We start from the raw sequence: 20,134 nt of genomic DNA, 5'->3' as shown, positions 1-20,134 counted from the left end.
CAGAACTTGGCTTGCTAGAAACATCTCTTAATTTGCAAGTTGAAGGTGGGCATAATGTAGCTAAATGGGAATGCTGTAGCTCTGGATATGTTCAATTCATGCTGGATTTCCCATGGAATGGGCAAATAATTAAAAGGAAAAAAAACTTTTTTTTTTCCTCAGGCCGTCCTTAACCTTTCACAAAACTGAATGCCTGATAGTGGCTGACGACCTGCTTCACTGATGTGGGGGTTTGCGCTGTCTTGTTTCACCAGCTGTGCTGTTACCCAACGCACATTATCTATCTGCCTTCTTTTTTTCTTTTTGATGGAAAAATTTCCAGCTCTTTTTTTGCATACCCAGCTCCTGAAAATCATTAGCCAGTTGTGTTGGTTTTGCTCAAAGTAGCTCCCCACAACCAAACGCAACTCATTCTCATCCAGATTTGATTTTACCATTATACCTTTTTTTTGAAACAAACAAAAAAAAAAAAAGCAATCTGCTTGTACAGCCTTTAACAGCAGGAAACTTTGGCCCAAGACATGAACTAACTGGTGGGCACTACAGCAAAATGAAGCCAGAACACAGCAAAAAAGCAGAATAGTGTAGGTACCCCCTTCCGTGTTACTTCTGAATTAATTTATGTATGAAGACAGGCAGGATCCGTGGGTCAGAGGAAGTGGTCTGGATGTGTAGTTCAGTATGTGATATGTTCATGAGCATGTGTCTGTGCCCCGATGACCTATATTTGGATATACAGTCTATAAAAAGCCTCGGTACAAACAACCTCCAGCAAGAGTTGGATCCCCTGTCCCTGTTGTTGCTGCCTGCTTCGGGAGAGAGGATCAAGCCCACTCCGGCTTTTATTTCTTCTCCTTGTGTTCTCCAGGAAGATGGCTAAAGCCAGCATCTCTCTGCGCTCCCTGAACGACATATTAAACAGGTCATTAAAGGGTTGTGCTAGCACTGCTCTAAGGGACTGGGAAGGACGAGGGGCATAGAGGACCGGGGCAGGGGAGAGGAGACAAGACTCTGTTAGCATGACAAACCTGTGCTTCCTTGGAAATTTTCATGGGTAATAGATAGGATGTAAATATACATTGTGTGTATACTGGAAGGGAGTAGTTCATGAGCAATCTTCTGCTTCTCCTTTACTCGTTGGGGAGGGAGGGGGGATAGAGCCACAAGCTGCACCCTTTCATGAACGCTGTTCTGGCCAGCATGCAGACTGCTACTCCTGGCTGTTTGCTGCAGGATTTGCGCAATTGCTCCATCAGCAAAGGCCTGTAGCTGCATGAAGCGTTGCTGGGCAATTATGAATAACGGGAAATTCGGGTTTGCACTCCACTACTGTAGTAAATGGGAGATTTGGGATGAAGTTCTGAATTTGGGAAAATGCCTGAGTCTGGAGGGTTCAAAGATAGTAAGTAAGTGATTATCATTAACAAAAAAAAACCCTGAGAACGGACCTTTCTTAGAAGTTTAAAGAAAGAAAATTACCATCGCTGAGGAATTGGGACATAGGTGATGCTGATTCACCACCCATTTTCAAAACCTGTACTTGGAAGAGCAACACTTGACCGACAGGTTCATTGGCTTCATGTGAAATAACCTGGCCTAAGCTGTCCCTGCTGGCATGAGTCCACGTGTTCAGCTGCACTGCGACAGCACAGTTGCTGGTAGATTGTGTCTCTAACCAGCTGGGCAGACAACATCATGGGATCAAATATAGGACATGAGCGTGGCCTTCCAGGAAAAAGAGTTGAAAAACGGTCTGAAACTCTCTACAGTTAGAGACAGATGAGAGAGTGTTCCCTCTCAGTAGATTTTCATGTATGGATTTTCATATACTACCTTTAAAGGTACTGTGCAAATGGTATCAGGCAAGAAATTTTTAAGTCAGCTTAGGTGTTATACATATAACTCTGGTTTACCTGTAGTAAAAATGATTACTGTCTCTCGAGACTATGACGGCTGATGATTACAGGCTAACACCATCTGACAGACTTGGTAAGAAACTGCTCCTCTGGTCAAGATACTAACATTGTTCACCAACAGCTTTTATGACTCCAATTCACACAACAGTAACTGCAAAAAAAGATACTAGAGACCCGATTGGAGAGAGAAACAGAAATGCAGGAACCATTCCTGAAAGAAAAAGTGAAAATTAAGTTTGTGGGAAACTGATTGAAGAAGCATGCATCTAATTGGTACCATGAAGTGAGCGTACAGGAAGAGCTGTAGCGAAGTGTGGGGCTCTGCATTGGCCTGGAAAATAAAACTGATGTGACAGCTCTAAAGTAATGAAAAATGTCATTTTCTGTAAATGCCCGAACAGCAGAAATAAGGTTACATATACAACCATGCTTTCAGAAAAGTGGGAGTGCTAGAGCTTTTATTGCAAATCTTCCAAGTATGTTCTGGATGCTAACAAGAAGAGAACTTTAAAAGCTTTCTGGTAAAGAATGGGGATGTGGTTTGTGCATACACTAGACCGACTCAATGGTAACTTCACTTACATTAAAGGAAGAAGTGTTTAGAGGTCATGACTGAAATGAAAGCAGGAGGTTTAATCTATTCTTCCTCGTTTCATTCAGAATTTTGCTCAAGAGACAGCAGCACTGATTCTTTCAGAATTTACAAAAAGCTGTATATGATTAGTTACTGAGATTGGTTCTACCATGGTGTAACTGAACAAACGTTTATAGAACCAAAATTAGCAAATGCTGAAATGTTCGCTACAGATGCTTAAAAATACACAGGAGTAATTTACAGACAGGCAATACACCCCGTATCAAAAAAGTGCTGGAAAGACAAAACTGGGCAAATATGAAAGCATTGGACTAAAGGCTGCTGAAAAACAACTACAGTGCTGACAGTAGCATTAATGATGAGATCTTTGGTAACTTTAATTTGTAGAGGAGAAAGCTCGCAACAATGAGCCATTAGGAAGCTTATTTACCTTGATAAAAAGCTCCAAATCGGGGAGCAATTCACAGGCAAGTATCTCTCCCAGGACAGCTCTCATTATCCACCCAGCAAACCCTGAAGAATATACTAATTTTCTGATAATTACCCCCCTCTCTCTCAAAGAGTGCTTGCACTGTGTTATTCTTGAAACTCTTACTATTGGAGTTTCTGCACTACCACATTGTATTATCCTATTAGATTGTTGTTCTCTGCTTGTGCAGCTATAGATATGAAGTGGATGTGAAACTTATTCACAGCAAGTATTGACCCACCTCACCTCAGGTTATACACTTGCTCTCTGTGTGCTGACAGACTCAATCCCGTTATGACGTATCGACTCTTCTGATTCTTCTGAACTACCTGCATTTCTACATCACACAAGCTCAATTTTTCAATTAAATTCTATTTTAGTCCTGAAATTCTCTCAGCAAGTATGCACACATAAATACATTTAAACAGGTGACATCCCCCCTTCCCCAAAAGTTAGTGCAGGAATGATGTGCAACGTGAGGGACAATAATTAGTTGAAATCCAACGCCCAGTAAGAACTGGGCCCAGTTTCAAAATCTCTGCTGTGACCCAGCAAGAGACAGGAGGCTCTGAGAAATAAAAATCTTGCTGAAGCAAGAGGAGCCCTACCAAAGTGAGGTCAGTATGTAAGCAGTTTTCACAAGATGGCAAAGGAAGTCTCCTAGCCTCAGGAAACAACAGCAAATCATTAGATGAGGATCTGCACAAGCTGTCAGGGAGACATAGAAAAACATGCCATTGTTGATGCCTTTTTATTTTCTCCTCACTCAGGTCAACTGCAGACAGAACCCAAAGCAGGAGAAGAGGAAGGCAGGTAGAGGGGGGGGCTACTGTTAGTGAAGCAATGACGTTCTTGGTTCTTCTCTTAAAACAGGCTTCAAAATACTGTGGAATATGTGTGAAAGAAGGGAAAACTAATGGTAAATTATTTAATCTGCTGTTCATCCAATCTGAAGTTAACCTCTGTTTGTTTGCAGGGTGTTTTTTGTGGGTGGTTGGTTTTTTTTAACGTCATCACCTGAAAACTACTGTGTATTTTGTCCTTACAAAAATGTTCAGCCAAAGATAAATGAAATAGGGCCACAACAAACAAGATAAAGACCTTAATGCAGTGTTTAACACAGGTAGAACACAATCAGAATCCAATTTCTTAAACATTAGAACAATACAATAACAATAGTAACAGAAGCAGTGGAGCAAACTGGGGATGAAGAAAGAGGGGCTAAAGAAAAAAATGTAGGGTCTTGCCCGTAATAAAATTTAGCAATGGCATAGTTTTTAACTGATACAGCCTGAAGTTCTGCCACTAAAATGCAAAGAAAAATCACAAAAGTCTGTAAGGAGTGGCTGATGTTCTGCTAGTAAATTGCTTGTAGGGTACATAGTACTGAGATATTTGTTCAGTATTTAGGAAAGAACTTTGAATGATTCATATGTTGATAGCTTTGAGATCCTCAGGATTCTCAAGGACACACCTCAACATAAATCAGCTAACTGAGGCAAACTTAAAGCAAACTGTCTTTACAAAAGCCACCCCCGGAAGGACAGAAGACCAACATATCCTACTCCTTGAGTAAAGAGCTGCCAACGGGTACAAAGCATAAATACTTGCATTCCCTCATACTTTGTCCCTAAACACAGTAAGTTCTTTTAAACCTGGCAGTTTTCTTAAGCAAAAGTGAAGTAGCTCAGACTCAAACCCCCACCTTTAGGATTATAATTTAAGAGACTACAAAGATGCACCTTTTTTTTTTTAGTAAGGAAAACTGCAACAGATACTGAGTAATGAAAAAGCAGCTAACAAATACCAGCTACAAAGCAGTTTTCTTAGTGCTGTTTCACCAAGGTCTTCTTATCACACAGTTGTTCTGTGAAACAACAGTCCTATAAAAGGGAAAACCAGAGCAGGGTGAGCTGACGGGAGAAGAAACACTGCGGGTGGCTTATTTATTACTTGCATCATTTTTAATCTGAGGAGGAATGAGAAGTTCTGTTCAATGTCAAATGAAAATGGTTCAAAAGATCTTGACACTACAAGCAAAAGCACAAATCATCTCCAAATGTATGAGAGAAAAAAACTGCACCACCAACATTAATGCAAATGATTGAGACCTGCAGACGTATCTAAATACAAGTCTTGCATCTGTTTTTACAAGTTATAAGACCTCTGCACCAGGGAAGGGCCAAAAAGACCTGGGCAACATCAAAAAAACTTAATTTCTAGCTGTGTACGTTCCCATACAGCTTGGGAGGAGCCCCAGAATGGGCTCTGGAGCTGTTCACAGTGCAACATAAGTGTCACCCGCCATCACTGCAGCAAGTGACACCGGTTGATGCCCAAGTCCTTATGAAATGCCCTTGTTTTCCATCCCTCAGAGTAGAAACCAAGCTGCAAACCTTGGAGGCTCAGTTCACAGACCTGGACTCAAGCTTGCAGAACCTGGCGCAGAAATTCGAGCTGCAGGCCAAGATGCTGGAGAAACAGATGAGCCAGGATGGCCCGTGGACGTGGGCGCCTGCAGAAGGGTGAGCATGGGGAGGGATCGGTCAGTCCTCGTCCCGCACACGCAGGTGATGCTGGTGTGACTGTGGGTACTCTCCAACGCCAGGCTGCACAACCCCTCCTGACGTACTTTCCTTTCCCAGTCGGGATTGCTATTTACTGCAGAGATGCGCAATATGAGGAAAAAGTACGGTTCCTTTGATAACTGTTTCTTTAGAAAGCAAAACCAACCGCCCAGTCTATGAAATATTTATGTGGTTTAAAAACAGCCATGCTGCTTCCAGGATAGCAGGGACGTCAAGCCTGTTTGCGTAACTCTTGTCCCACAGAAAGTGAAGGAAAAAAAACCCCAACTCCTTAACACTGTGATTACTTTCTCCAATTAAATATGGCCAGAAGATTCACATTTTTAGCACCCAGCCTAGGCTCGGTCTTCCCATCTTCTGACCGAGAGTTTCTTGCTTTCCATGCACCCGGGGAAACAGGCTCTAGTCAGGCTGCCTTTCTAACTATTTACGGCTGAAATACTTCTTTAGACAATAAAACTGCAGCACCGCCGGGAGACGGAGGCGCGTCCCGGGGCCCTCCGGGGGTTCGGTGAGGCGGAGGACGGCCTTTAGCCCCGCGGCGGGCCGGCCCCGTCCCCCAGCCCCGCTGAGGGCCCCTCGCTCTCTCTCTCCCGGCAGGCTCGGCTCGGAGGAGGAGCGAGAGAGCGGGCGGCGGGAGCGGCCCCTCAGCCGTGGGCGGGGCGGGCGGGCTGCGCCACGGCGGCGGCCATTGCGGGAGGCCGCAGCCTTGCCTGCCGGCGGGCCCGAAGGCAGCTGCGCCCCCGCCGCGGAGCTGCAGCTGGGTGGGTGCTGACTCCTTCCTTTGACCGATCGCTCGGGGACCGGGGGTGTGCGGGGGGCTGAGGAGGGGGCGGCCGCCGGGCGGGAGGCGGGGGGGGGGGAGGGGAAGGCCCAGCCTCTTCCCGCTGGCGGCTCCGTAGCGGTGGAACGGCGTCCCTGTGAGCCGGGCCCCGGCGGTGGTGTGTGTGGGGCTGCCCCACGGCTTCTCCGGGCACCCCCGTCTTCGGGACTTAGAACGCGTTATTTTTTTCTGTCTATGTACAAATTGAAATCGGCCCAGAAGAGGTGTGCGTGGACTTTTGAGGTCTGTTTAACAAACCCCCTGTAAAAACCGGGTGTTTCCATGTTATCTAGCGTCCTTTTTTGAAAAATTAAAGGATTTGTTTAATCAACAAAGGGAGAGCAGAAACAATAAAGCCCGACTTAAAGTATATTTGTCTCCATGTCGAGTTCCTGTGTGACTGAAATTGCAGTCTTTCTGTCAGAAGGATCTCCTGTCTCTGTGAAGCTGGCTGTTTTTAAGAAGCTTGTAAGAACTTTTCTTAAGTTCCTGTAACTTAAAAAAACCCAGTATTTTTATCCTGTTTCCTGTATGTGTCTTTTATTCTTTGTTCCGCAGTATTTCTGGGCCAAGTGGAAAAATCCTATGAGGAGCATTGGTGATAGAAAGGCTGGATCATCCCCACCATTTTAATTCATACAGGAAGATGCTGAAGTGTTGAATGTATTGGTTAGTTCTTTGCTTATATTAACGAAAAGTGTTTTGGCTTTTTAGTCCCAGCTTAAGCAAGTGAGTGAAAGAGGAAGAGCCTCCTCTCCTCTGATGTGTTGGGATGTTGTATTTTGCCTTCAGAACATGGTGAAACCAAGTCTGTACCAGAAGCAGCTTTTGAAGGATGTGCATGTACTGAAAAATTGACTGAATGGAAGGTTAAGGTAACTGTGATAATGTATCTACCAAACGTGAGCATAGCTTATCACTAATAGAGGCCAAATGCTGGAAGAACTCTCACCTTCTTTCCCCCTTCTCCTTACCACCTCCTTGCTATCCCCAAAGCACCTGTTATAACTCACAGGAAACCGTGGTAGGAAAACCTGCTACAGTTTCTCCATGACTTCTGGAAAGACCTGCATGTTCCTCTGAAAGTCGAGAACCATTCAGATCGTGAGCAGAAGGAACCACTTTAAGCAGACTTCTTAAATCCACTAATGCTTTCATAAAGTAGCTGTAAAACTGAGCATTTTCTATTTTCTTTTATATTTGTTAGAGGAAGTAAAATAACATGTTTCTTTTTGCTTTCAGGTACTGATGTTGTACTAGTCTTGTTCCTCTACTTCAAGTCAGTATGTCGCAGAAATTGGAGGCTCCGCTTTCCTTGTCTGACTGCCTCTGCCAAATTTGCATGGAGATCTTTGTGGAGCCTGTGACACTGCCATGCAACCATACCCTCTGCAATTCTTGCTTCCAGCTGACAGTTGAAAAGGCCAGTCTTTGTTGCCCTTTTTGTCGGCGTCGAGTCTCTTCCTGGGCACGATATAATGCCCGCAGAAATACTCTTATCAACTGGGAATTCTGGGAAAAGATTCAGAAGAATTACCCAAAGGAGTGTGAGCGTAGGATTAACGGACAGGATTTGGAAGAGGAAAGTAAGTAAAATGTCACTTGTCCTGGGACGTCTCTGCTTTACCAAAGTAATTACTGTTGGTGGACTTTGAATGTTGTGAAATAAGAAACTGTGTGTAGACAGGCTGTGTTACTGCTAGAAAACGCAGTGTCAGAGCTCACCTGTGAAAGGGACTTGCAAGGCAGAGAAATGGCCATCCATGTCCCTTCCATGTGTAATACAGAGGATAAGTTATATTTTCTGGTCATTTAAGTGGATATTTGTTCATGTGTTTTGCACAAAGCATTGGTGTATGGCTGCCTGTCCTTGCAAAGGCAGTAATTCATTACTGGTCAACTTCAGCTGTAAAACTGTAAGTGGAGTATTTGTGTGTGTGTGTTTACCGCTTTCAAGTAAGTGAAGTGGTTAAGCATTTTTCAACTCTTAGATGCTCTTAATTATTTTGGTTAGAAGTGCCAGGGCTTCAGTCTTTGCGAGAGTCTCTAAGCCTGAAACTGTGGTGTCAGAGAAAAGGAGGTGAAATCTGATTAACTCTTTGAAGAAGGATTTGAGGGTTTATTATGTTGTAAGCTCCCTTGGGGGAGACTAATTGGTAGGTTGGCTCTATGACATGTTGTTCCACTTGCAGTATTATGAAGTCTTTTAATCACCAAAAGCGAAAGTCGCAAGTTATGGTCAGCATACATATTTGCTTTATATAGAGTGCTTGGAAAACACTGACTGTTTTTGCCACTCTGTAACACAGTGCTTTTTTATTTTGTTCCTTTGTAACACAAAGTGCTTTTTTTTCATGGCACTTGATTTAAGTCAAATCATTCCTGTGACAGGCTATGAAAGTCATCTTTTGTTAAAATTTTTCATTGTTGACTGTCATGATCTTGCTTTCTTCCTCAATTGTGTTTTTTTTCTCTCCTTCCTCTCAATTAGTCTGTGTCCCCCATCCGCGACACCAGCTGAGCAAGCCTGGGGAACTGAGGCAGGAATATGAAGCAGAGATTAGCAAGGTAAGTCTAAAAATATATTTAAAAGCATAACATAAATGCTTTGTATCTAGTTATTTTAATTGTTCCCACAAACATCTGTAATGTTATTTAATGAAAAAGAAAGGTACTTAAAAGGGCACTGCTGCTGGAAGAACACACTGGTCATTCCTGAAGCATGAATTAAATTTGTATCTTTTATAGAAGAGGAGAGGCTTCCTTGTGTTTGACATGAGGCGACATTTCCCGAGTTTCCTTGTGCTGGTTGATCTATACTTCCTACCTCACCCTCTCAGTCGGTCCAGTAACATATGTTGCCTTGTTGTCCCCACAAGCAGGTGTGCTTCACAGGCTAGGAAACACATAGAGGTGCCAGCATGGCAGAACGCCCAGGCAGGTGTCTCTTAGTCAATACCCCGTATTTCCGAAAACTCTGCAGAAGAGTTATTTCAGGGTTAGAGTGTCACCTTTCTCTATCTGCATCCCTGCCCACACATACTAAAATGCCTTTTATAGGTCCTCAGATGCACATAAAGTATTTCGGGCTAGCAAATGCAAAAATTTGGAACTGTTTGGGCTTTGGTCTTATACTTGCCTTCTTGATTTCCCTCCTTAAGTAACAGACCACAATTAGATGAGCTTCAGTAATGAACATACAGCATTTTATTTCTTATTTGCTCACTCCCTGTTATCTGTGTTCATTTAAAAATCAGAAGAGATTTTTAAGAAATCTTAATGTTTGCCTATTTAATGATCCTTCTTCCTCCAATTGAGACACAGTAGTAGTAAGAATTATTGTAAGAATGCTCCTTACGCTGACACTTCTGTTGCTGGTTGTTACAAGAGCAGGGGGAACTATGTGAAGCAGAGGACTATGGGGATTCGTTTTATGGCAGTTAGGGGATAGGATTGATTGGCAGCAATAGTATTGATGGTTGATGGAGATGGTGCCCAGAAGCAGTGAAACAAGTAATGGTGTCTGTCACCAGTCATAAGACATTAATACGTGATTTGAAACAAATTCAGACTTAACATAGCTTGTGTAGTAGTACAGCTTGATGCTCTTCTCTAAAGCAGATTTCCAAATTCCATTACCCAGTTAAGAAAGCTTTATTCATTCTTGAAGTACTGTGCTGTCCTTGTGCGAGTTACTCATAACTGATTTATCAAGAGTGGATATCCACCATAAGGAAGGCAGATTTAAAATTCCTGGTCTGCCGCTTTGGGTTTTGCATGTTTCAAGAGAGCAGAATGGCCCTTCCAGAACAGAGGTGTTCTGTCTTTTAGGCATCTTGCACTAATATTGGGGTTACGATGATATAAGCAGGTTGAGCAAATTCTGTGGTCTAGCTGGCATCCAGCCTTGTAAAGAATCTTAGTCTGAGTTTCTGTGTCGGTCCATGTATTTGGAGATCTTCGTTTCTGTTACTAACATCTTGAAAAGCTGAGTAATGGAATTTAACCTTGCAGGCAAGCAAGGTTAATGGTATAGTCTTACAGAAACCAAAAGGTAGGTCACTGTTATCAAACTCTACATGCAGGATCAGTTTGTAACATCTTTGGAGACTTGTGTAATTAAATACTGGCTTTGAAGTGTGCAGTGTCTTTGTGAATAGTGGATCGTTCACATCTAAGGAACGTCAGCTGAGAGGTTCTGGCATGAAGTGTGGTCCTACAGGAGTAACCAGATGCATTTAAAAACATCTTTTTTAGGTGGAGGCAGAAAGGCGAGCACATGAGCAAGAGGAGAACAAGGCAAGTGAGGAATACATTCAACGGCTTCTAGCAGAAGAGGAGGAGGAACGCAGATTGGCAGAAGAGAGGCGGAGGGAGATGGAGAAACAGCTGAAGCAAGATGAAGAGTTGGCCTGGCAGCTGAGCAACAGTCTGGTGAGCTAGGATCAAGGGTGGCCGTCGAAAACCTTGATATAGCACTAGCAACTTAGACTTTTCAGAGCAAAAGTTAAAATTTTGAATAATTTATTGTAATTGTAGTTAGAAGCTGTTGTCAGCCCCCAGTACTTCAGATCCTTGATTGACCATTAATTTTTGAAGAACCAGTGGGAGGGTGAAACACCCCAAACACTTCTACCTGTGTAATATGCACTTGAAACGTGTGATGGATGTTTTCATTGTGAAACATTTTAAAACTGGTTTTCTTCTGAATACTTCCTTTTCCGCATGGTTTTCAAAATACTTCTTTGGAAGAAATTGATATTTGTAACGTGTACTGAAAAAAAGGAACATGCAATGAAAGTTTACCTTATGTTTTGGGGTTTGGTTGGTTGGTTTTGTTAATTTATTTTGGGGGGGTTGATTGGTTTTTGTTACCCGATAATAGTCCTAGTGATGAAACCTGTGTACTTATTTGAGCAAAACCTCTTGTCCCTTAATGCCAGGTACAGGAAAGTGCACATACAACATGTGACATTTCTTATCCCATAACTATCCACGACTTACAGTTCTAGAATTCTTTGGACAAAAGTAACTAATTCTGCAGCAGAAACGAAGTAGTTCTCCAAGTTTTCTCCAGTTTATGTTGTGTTTTGTTTTATATAATGCTATTTTTACTTGTTATCGAAGAATGACGATTCCAAAGGACATGTGCTCAGCAGTCCTTCACCAGCAGGCAGTTTCTCAGCTGAAACATCCCCAGCTAGTTTGTGCAAGACAAGGAACAAACCAAGCAGCCCTGGAGACATTCAGAAGTAAGTAGTTCAAGGTTTTCTTCTTTAATTATTGGTCTGTTTCTTGGTGTAGTGTCCCTCTGCTCCATTTGCTTCCTTGGAATCCTGTAGTCCGACTTCCCTGGGTAATCTGGGGCAAATGTAAACTGTTGAATGTTAAAACATCTCTGCATAGGGTAGTATGGAGGAGAAGAGAAACACTTGCCCTTCTTTTGTTTTTGTTTGTCAGAATGAACCTGAAGATATTGATTAATGCAAAGGACTGACAATTCAAGAAAAAAAGTTTTAAAAGGTATACTTTTTTTTTTTTCCTTTTAAGGTATCTGTCTCCAAAGCTTCATCATCCATTGGGATCAGCATCATTCTCCAGAACAGCAGGAAGAGGCAGGAGTGACTCTGACTCTGTGGTAACTAGAATCATTTTGTTATAAATCTCAGTGTTAGTAATTATGGGTTATTTTTCCCCTTGCCTATAGGATTGCTAATCCTATATTCCCCTTGCACATCAGCGCTGGGCAGTTTATCCTGCCCTTTTTGAACTACCTTCCGTATTTGTGGTTCCCCAAAGCAGAAAGAGAAGAAACCATGCTTGACAGTCTGTAGATGCACACCTACGGCTTACTTCCATAGTTACCCTGTATAGCCTTACAAGTACCTTACCTGAACGTCTTCAGCAAGCTCTGGGTTGCAACCGACAGTGTGTAAAACTAAAATGATGGTTCTGGAGCTCACTGGAGGAGGTTGCACACTGATTTTCATCATTCCACATGTCTGTCTGTCCTACCTTTCCTGTTAGGCTTCAACAGAAGGTGAGCAGGCTTGAACAGTTGGTTTGAGTCATTGATTAAGAGGAGAATGCTGCAGTTGTGTTTTCAGTCCTTTAGCTAGGCTTCTGTGGGTTGTTTTAAATATTTTCATAATTATTAAACAATTATGTATTTTTTTCAAAGAGAAGAATCCAAGTTAATATCCCAGAGTAGTTGTGAGCAGTGCAGCTATGAGAAGTGAGATTTGCATTTTATTCACACCCATTGGCTTTTGATAAATTTATTTTATTAGTGGTCTTTCCCTTTTCTGCAGGAGACCAATAGCAATGAAGGCAGCAGTTCTGTGTGGCAAGACGAGCAAGAGGAAATGCCAACGCTGTCTCCGCAGCTGACTGGTGTGATTAAAGATGCCAGTGCTAAGGACTCATTTTTGGAATCATGCATGAACTATTTCAGTGCCTCAGCTTCAGAAGAAACGGCCACTGCCAAGCAGGAAAAAACACCAGGACCAAATTGTCTAGGAGACAAAGTTCCAGATGCACTTCATGGAATCACAAAAGGGGAAGGATCTGGAACAGTTCTTCGTAGATCCAAAGGAGATGATGAAATTGAGTCAGACAGTGGCTGTTTAACACATGTAGAAAGCATAAACCTTCCAAACTCTGCTGAAACTTGTACCTGTATTCAGTCAGCAACAAATTCTGTGATGTCTGGCAGCAAAAGTGTAATATGTGATCTCATGAAGGTGGCTAGACACTCAGATGAAGAGAAACCAGAGAGACTGCAGAACACTAAGGAGACTCCAAAAAGAAAGTTGCTGGAGCCACCAGCTGAAGCAGTGCTTGACTTGTGCGTGCTTGATAAGAGGAGAAGAACTTTTCCAGAAAGTTTAGAGGACCAAGGGGAGCAGATAAATGATTTTAACTTGCAAATACAGAAAGCCTTTGAGCAGGAGTTCTATGAAAGGCGTATGCAAGAGGAGCAGGACAGGCTTCTGGCTCTGCAGCTACAAAAACAGATAAACAAGGAGGAAAGGACACTGAATCGACAAAAGGGCTCCCCAGATGAGTACCTTCTTCGCACCAAACCACCTCAGTCTGTGAAAGACTCTCCTGCTAGAAAGGGAAGTTCTAAGATGGCAAAAGACTCAAAGGTACCAAAAAAACAGGCTGAAACAAATCACCGCAAGACTCGGAAAGGTTCTTGCAATGAAAACTGGCAGTCCCCTACCAGAGTCCGAATGAAACCACCCAGCATCAAGGAAGGAAAAGTTTTGAATTGTGTGGTTAATACCAGTGACACAAATGATATTTGTTCATTACCTAAGAATAAGCAAAAGACAATCCTTCAGATGTTTAAAAGCTCTGTTGCAGAGTAGATCAACAGAAACACAGACATGTGGTGGAATAAGAATTAAAACTGTGGTGGTTTGTTTCCTCCTGTTAGGCAAAGCTTCCTGTAAACAGTTTTAAATTTGCTGGTTTTGAGGGGGATCGCTTTGGGCCACAAAGTGTTACATGTTCTGAGAAGTTTTAATAACATACGCCCCCAGACTTTAAAAAATTTTAATTTGTCTTCTTGACTACAGCTTGTTTTCTAGCATTTGCATTTACCTAATTTTGAGTGTTAATATTGTTAGTGTTTAAAAACAAAAATAACTGATGGCCTTATCTTAAAATGAGCAATTGGAGCCTTCTACGGAAAGGATGCATGTTCCATGGAGGAAACAAGTTAAAAAAAAAAGGAATCTGTATTTCCAGTTGTCTGCCAACTGCAAGGTTGAAGCTTCACTCCGCACAACCACTGTTCTGTTAAATTGAAGCAAGTTACCGGAATTTAGGCTGTTTGTTGAATTGCGTTGTTTGCACGACAGTTACCAAGAGCATAACCAGACAGCCAGTCTTGCAGACACACTCTTTCCTTCTCCCTCTCATACACTAACCCCTTTCTTAAACACAGACGGGAAAAAACAGGTCCTTCTGCCACTGCCAGGGCCAAGGATCTTTCATAGATGCCAATAGCATAAGTGGTTGTGGGCTTGCATTTACCTCTGTTCATAGAGGTCACTTCTGCAGATCTGACTCTCACTGTCGTTAGGAAAAAAGATACTTTCGTTTTCTTATTGCTAGTGTTCTCCGAGTTTATTCTTGTATGATAATATTACCTATATTAAGTGCTATTTAATTTTCATACTCAAACTGGTTTGAGTCTAACTAAAAACACATAATATTGAAAAAATAGTTAGTCCAGAAGACAGCTATGATGGAGAAGGTTAAACCAAAAGGGGGAAAAGCAACTGAAAACTGGAGTTGTCTGTAATGGCATAACTATAATTAAAGATTCACATAAACACATGTCTGGCCGTAACTGTTCCCCTCCATGCCCCTGTTTTTAGAGAGACTACCAAATACTGTCTTCCAGTTGGGTTTAAAACTAACGTCACTCAAAAGAATTACAATTTAGGCATGGGGGGAAGCTGAGGCCTGTAGAAGTTGAGGCTGGTGAAGAGTTGACCAGCTGCTACTCAGCAGAGGAAGTAATCTTGCTGGATTGTTTTATCTGTTGCTGTTATGAAACCCATCTTCTGGCCTTTCTTTGCTTGTAATGAGATACTTTTCCACTGTACGTGTTTGAAAGAGAGCAAAGCACCAATCTACGTTGCTGAAGTGCGTGTGCTAGTCATCAAAGTTAGCAAATGTTTTAAATGTGTACTTTTTTTTGAACCTCATTGATGATCTATAGACTTTAACTCCGTTCTGGGAAACTTGTAACAAAATACTTCAAAGCAGTTTTTACGTTTAAAAAACAAAACAAAACCTGAAATTTCATTGAAAGCATCAACAGCACACCAAGCCAAAAATGTGAATTGTTTTTTTTTCTTTGTCTGCATCTCTCCAGTAATGGTGGGTTTCTCATAAATAAATGATCTGTTCTGAGATGCTTTTTGAGAAGGTTACAACAGGCAACCAGTTGCAAATCATTCACTTTTCCTCTTGCTGCCTCAACCATTGTGCTGGAAGCCTTCCTTCAAAATAGATCTGTTTCTGTTTAATCCTTACCTTTGCTTGGGTTGTTTTCTGTCTTACCCATGCAGTCAAGTATATTCCTTCATTAATTAAAGTGTTCTTTAAGGTAGAGATATTGACTGTTTTCATGCTAGTGACACTCAGTCTTTCCAGTCATGATAAGCACGTAAGAAGTAAACTTTCCATTTTCAAAACAGATGAGGAGAAAGAGTTTATTTTTTAAGTCTGTTCAGCCTCATTTTACAATCAATTTCTTGAGTCTGATGACTGTTTTTAACTTACTCAAAAAATGGTCCCTGCTCTGGCATGGAGCTCCTCCTTCCCAGATCACGTGTCCTGACAACTGCTGCCTGTTCTCAAGTATGTCTGAGGAGAGGCACTGCATACTCCTCTGATTTAGTGCCTTTTTGGTGTAATGGGTTGTTTAGGATTTTAGAGCAGGTTGGAAATGGTTAGGAGTGCTGCAGAGCAGTTCCTGGCCTCTTCCCACACAGATCACCCGTGCAGCCACCTGCTGCCAAACCCCTGAAATTTATGCCCAATGCAACAGGTCCCTGCAGCATGAGACACTTTGTTTCTGTGGTCCTGACAGTCCTGCTGTAATCCTCTAAGGGGTTTGGGTGCCTGCCTTGTTTTTCTCAATCACTGCCTTTAATGTCTAGCACTGAAGAAGTCTGAATCTCAAGTGTTTTGAACTGCTGGCCATTCATAGGTAAGAAATAGTCTTGCATTTATTACAAATTCTGACCCCAGTTAATTGCTGTATTTTTCTCAGATCAGCCATCGTTATGCTCCAGTACAGCAGTGCTGGCTTTGGAGTTGCTTTTACAGCCAGGTCCTGATGTTTGAGAGATACTCGGTGAAAAAAAAAAGGAAGGGAGGCATGTGTGGTCATACAGATAAATATCCAGATGAATTCTGAAGCACTGAACAGAATGAAGCTAGAAATGAAATATATATCCCCCAATAGCCTTAATCTTTATTAGAGTTAATCTGCTGCTCTCCTAGTTTCGGGGCTAGCTCTCTCCTTGTAGCAGGCTGATGCTAAGTAATGTACACTTAGTCATAAGATAAGAGGCATTTTGTTTAAAAAACACAGTATGAGAGCTCACTAATTCAGCAGGATCGTGCAGTCTACCCCTCAACAACATGGAGTGAGCTGCCAATGACAAGGTTCCTTCATTTGTGCCAGGTTTGGCACTTGGGGACTCTCCACAATCTAATTCCAGATGTTAAAGGGGTAGGGGAAGCATCGAGAGGGGCGTGGGCAAGGGAGAATTTCCTTTTCTGGCAGCAATGCACCCTGTGCATTCATTCCCTTTTCCTCCACAATCTGTTCTGTGGATTCTTTCTTTTCCCTTTTGCTGTGTTGGTTATGTGTCTCTTCCATGTAAGGTTTATGAAATGCACTAAACTAATACCAGTTAGAAGTTCGATAAAGGAGGGGGGACTTTTTGCATCTTACTCTTCAGTCTTGCACAGACTTACCTCCTTGCCATCAATAGCAAATCCTGCTGCTGTGATTCCACTGAAAATAAATAGAAAAAATTACAGAAATTAGCCATTTCAAAGGTCTAAATAGTACAGAAGTGTATTTTGGTGCGTGCATATATTGGAGGATGTGTTGAAATATTTAGGGGTTATTTGTGTTTTTCCAACTTACTGGATTTTGTCCTTGGTGTAAGAATGACCTCTTACCTAAGAATCATTATTTTTTTAAGCAGAATGGAAAAAAAAAGCACAAGACTAAGAAGTCGATCATTAGCTAAAACCCAACCTTAACTGCCAAATATACAAAACCTATAACCTATACCAGCAGCCTCATCCAAGGTGGGGTAATGCAAACCCTTGGGTCCCAAAGATGATCACAGTCCTCACTGCATACATGGCATAATATTCCTCACCAGGCACCTCTTTGGCCTGTCCTTTGATATTTTGCTTGTTAGAGGGTGGAATTTGGCCACTGCCTGAGTGGATTTTGGTTGCATCAGCGCCCTGTTTCCATTGCTACAATCTGGGAACTCTGAAGCAGGTGAAATCAGCTTTGGTGGGTTTAATGGTGTTTGTGAAGCAAGAGTCCATACTTAGGCTGTCTGAGCTGGTGTAACGGTTCACTGCTGCTCACCTTCTGCCTTCAGCTAGCTCTAGTGGTTTATTTGTCCCCTTTGTAAACAAGTTCAGTTCATCCAACTGCCAGGGGAAAAAAAGCAAGTATGAAAAAAAACAAATACTTTGACAGGCTTGGTGGCTTCCCTTGAGAGCTGGAGCTGGTGTGGGGATGGGAGGTTGGGAGAGGAGCAAGGCAGGGAACAAATCTACCTGTTTTCATGGCAGCAAGTTTTTAAATTCTTAGGCTTCTAAGGAAACCTCTGCTTTCTGTGGCACTCACTGTGGTTGATGCTTGTTAATGACAAGGTGCCCTGCAGCACTCCAGCCTGTTGACAGTGTTGACAGCAAGCCAGCCACATGCTGTGCTATGTTGTACAACAACTGAAAGTAGTAAAATGTTCCTTTTCTCCAAGTGCAATTTCTGCAGGTAGTGTAGGGATCAAAACTACCCAGCGTGCTTGTTGTTGAGGGTTATTCACTTCTGACTTTGAAGAACTGACAGCAAAAGTATCCTGATAGCCCCGTAATGGGCTGCCTCGACAGGAGCAGCCACACCATTTCTTGGGCACCTCAGGTCCTACTTCCTCCCTTGCAGCACCTGTGGGCCCAGTACATGCTTCTGTGTGAGGGCTGAGGCCCGCCAGACCCCTTGCGTTGCTGTAGGCATCTGTGACGAGGTAAATCTGTGTGGAAGCTCTGGCCTCGTGTCACGAGCGTTTCAGTGTTGGCACTATGGCCCCTGCTCCTCGCGTCCCGCGATTAATGAAAGCGGAGGGTCTGATATGCAGGGGGGAAACTTTTGCCAGCAGCCGTAGCATTTAAAAAGCCGCTGAGGCGGAGGGGCGGGCCGCGTTGCCACAGCAACTCCCGCCTGTCCGCGCCGCTGAGGCGACGGGGCGGGGCTGGCCGCGTTGCCGCGGCAACTCCCGCCTCTCCGGGCGACTGAGGCGACGGGGCGGGGGCTGGCCGCGTTGCCACGGCAACTCCCGCCCCGCCCCGCCCCGCCCGCGGCGGCCCGGAGAGGCGCCTCCCCGGCGGCGGGCAGAGGAAGGGCGCGGGCGGGCGCCGCGCCTGCGCAGAGCACGCGGGCCGGCGGCGTGCGTGTTGTTGTGCGGCGGCGGCAAGATGGCGGCGCACGGGGGCTCTGCGGCCTCCTCGGCGCTGAAGGGGTTAATCCAGCAGTTCACCGCCATCACGGGTGAGGCACACGGAAGCCGGGGCCCGCCGAGCTCGGCCGAGGCCGCCGCCGCTGCGTGCTTAACGGGCGCCTACTCGCCCGGCCCCCGCCGCCGCGTCAGGGGGGCGGCCGCCCCGGCGGGCCGGGGGCGGGAGGAGCGGGCCGCGGCGTGAGGCGCTGCGCGGGACGAGGCGGAGCGGCGCCGGCGGGCGGCCCCGGGCACGCTCCCCCTCCCGGTCTCCCGGGAGGCCCTCCCGCTGCAGCCGCGGCCTCCCTCGAGGCGAGAGGCGCTGGCGACGCCCGGGCCTGTCAGCGGGCGCGCTCCGGGGCCCGGCCCGCCGCGGCGGGTGGTGCCCGAGGCCCGGGCCGTGCCCTCGCCCTGCGGGTCGTGGGGTCCCCCTCGGCTCGGAGGGCGCCTCTCGGTTGTCCCCGGTCGGCTGAGCTTCTCGGTGGTGCGGGTGCGTGTCCTCCCTCCCGGCGGTCTGCTCTGCTCCGGCCCGGGAACGGCGTCCCGCTCCTGCAAATCAGGCTGACGACCGGGAGGGAGACTGGAGCCGAACCCCGAGTCCGCCTTTAAAAAAAAAAAAACAAACCCAAGAAATGTCTGAAAGTACGGTTGGCTTGCTGAGAATTTAGTTTGCTAACGAAAATAGCAAGTCGCTTTTCAGTTGAAGTTTGCGGCAGGTGAGAATTCCTGCTTTAGCTTGGGTACTTTGAGTGCTTGACCCACTTTGTGTTTAATCTGCTTCACTATGGTTCCCCCTTGCTTATGGTGTTGTGTACCAAATACTGAAGGAGCGTTTAATAAAACATCTTTGGCTTTTTAGTAGATACAAGTGAAACTGCTTTTAATTCGGTTAGTCTAACCAGCTCAATTTCAGGTTGTGTTCCTGTACTCAGGCTTGGATGCACTCAATCCTCAACAAGCATGTTGAGGGTGTTCAGTACGCTGTGAACATGCCGGCAGGGTACACTGGGAAATTATTGAACACTCAGCTATCCTTAAAGAAGCCTTTTGGAATAAACCCTCTGAATAAAGAAAACCTACAGCAAATATGTTTTCATTGTAGTATGTGCCTGTGTGTGCCTTGTGTTTTCTCTTCAGTAGTTCCTGAGAGATTTGCTAAAAAACAAACCAGAACGAGCGGAGCCATGCTAGTTTGCTCCTCCTGACAGCTTTTTGTGCTTATACAGATGATTTATGCTAAACGTAGGAGCATCCCTCTTATGTTGTCACAAAGGAGAAAAAGAACCTGATGGGCTTCACCCATCCACTATTAAAGCAGAGTTTTGAAGTTTCATTTTTCCATTTTAACAGCATTTAAGGTTATATCTAAAGGCTTCTTGTTGTGGAGCTTGTCTTGCCAATACTGGCATGATTTGACAGGTGCTCAGAAGCACACACCCTCTGTGGTTTGTGTTAGCAGCTTTCA

General features: G+C 44.2%; 3 protein-coding genes and 1 long non-coding RNA gene across 4 annotated transcripts in view; 3 read left to right on the top strand and 1 right to left on the bottom strand.

Annotated features, from left to right (window-relative positions):
• Nucleotides 1–44: 44 nt before the first annotated feature.
• Nucleotides 45–6,761, top strand: SMCO1 (single-pass membrane protein with coiled-coil domains 1). The gene is made up of 3 exons (XM_069791762.1): nt 45–922; nt 5,356–5,505; nt 6,169–6,761. Exons 1-3 carry the CDS (start codon nt 873–875, stop codon nt 6,341–6,343), a joined length of 375 nt encoding a protein of 124 aa, XP_069647863.1. The 5' UTR covers nt 45–872; the 3' UTR covers nt 6,344–6,761.
• On the bottom strand, nt 4,055–5,843 carry LOC138686812 (uncharacterized). Its single transcript, XR_011326111.1, has 2 exons — nt 5,399–5,843; nt 4,055–4,863 (listed from the first exon to the last, which is right to left on the bottom strand). It is a non-coding gene; the product is annotated as an uncharacterized lncRNA (long non-coding RNA).
• A 360-nt stretch (nt 6,762–7,121) lies between the features above and the next one.
• On the top strand, nt 7,122–15,526 carry RNF168 (ring finger protein 168). The gene is made up of 7 exons (XM_009916271.2): nt 7,122–7,266; nt 7,634–7,977; nt 8,883–8,959; nt 10,649–10,825; nt 11,519–11,643; nt 11,942–12,029; nt 12,703–15,526. Exons 2-7 carry the CDS (start codon nt 7,677–7,679, stop codon nt 13,765–13,767), a joined length of 1,833 nt encoding a protein of 610 aa, XP_009914573.1. The 5' UTR covers nt 7,122–7,266; nt 7,634–7,676; the 3' UTR covers nt 13,768–15,526.
• Nucleotides 15,527–18,585: 3,059 nt separating this feature from the next.
• Nucleotides 18,586–20,134, top strand: part of UBXN7 (UBX domain protein 7) — a 31,574-nt gene continuing 30,025 nt past the window's right edge. Inside the window, exon 1 of the mRNA XM_069791745.1 lies at nt 18,586–18,722. Within this exon, the coding sequence (XP_069647846.1) occupies nt 18,650–18,722 (73 nt within the window). The 5' untranslated portion in view covers nt 18,586–18,649. The remainder of the gene's footprint in view (nt 18,723–20,134) is intronic.

Source organism: Haliaeetus albicilla, chromosome 9 (genome assembly GCF_947461875.1).
Source record: "Haliaeetus albicilla chromosome 9, bHalAlb1.1, whole genome shotgun sequence".
NCBI classification, from domain to species: domain Eukaryota; kingdom Metazoa; phylum Chordata; class Aves; order Accipitriformes; family Accipitridae; genus Haliaeetus; species Haliaeetus albicilla.
This window is presented reverse-complemented; position numbering and strand designations above follow the sequence as displayed.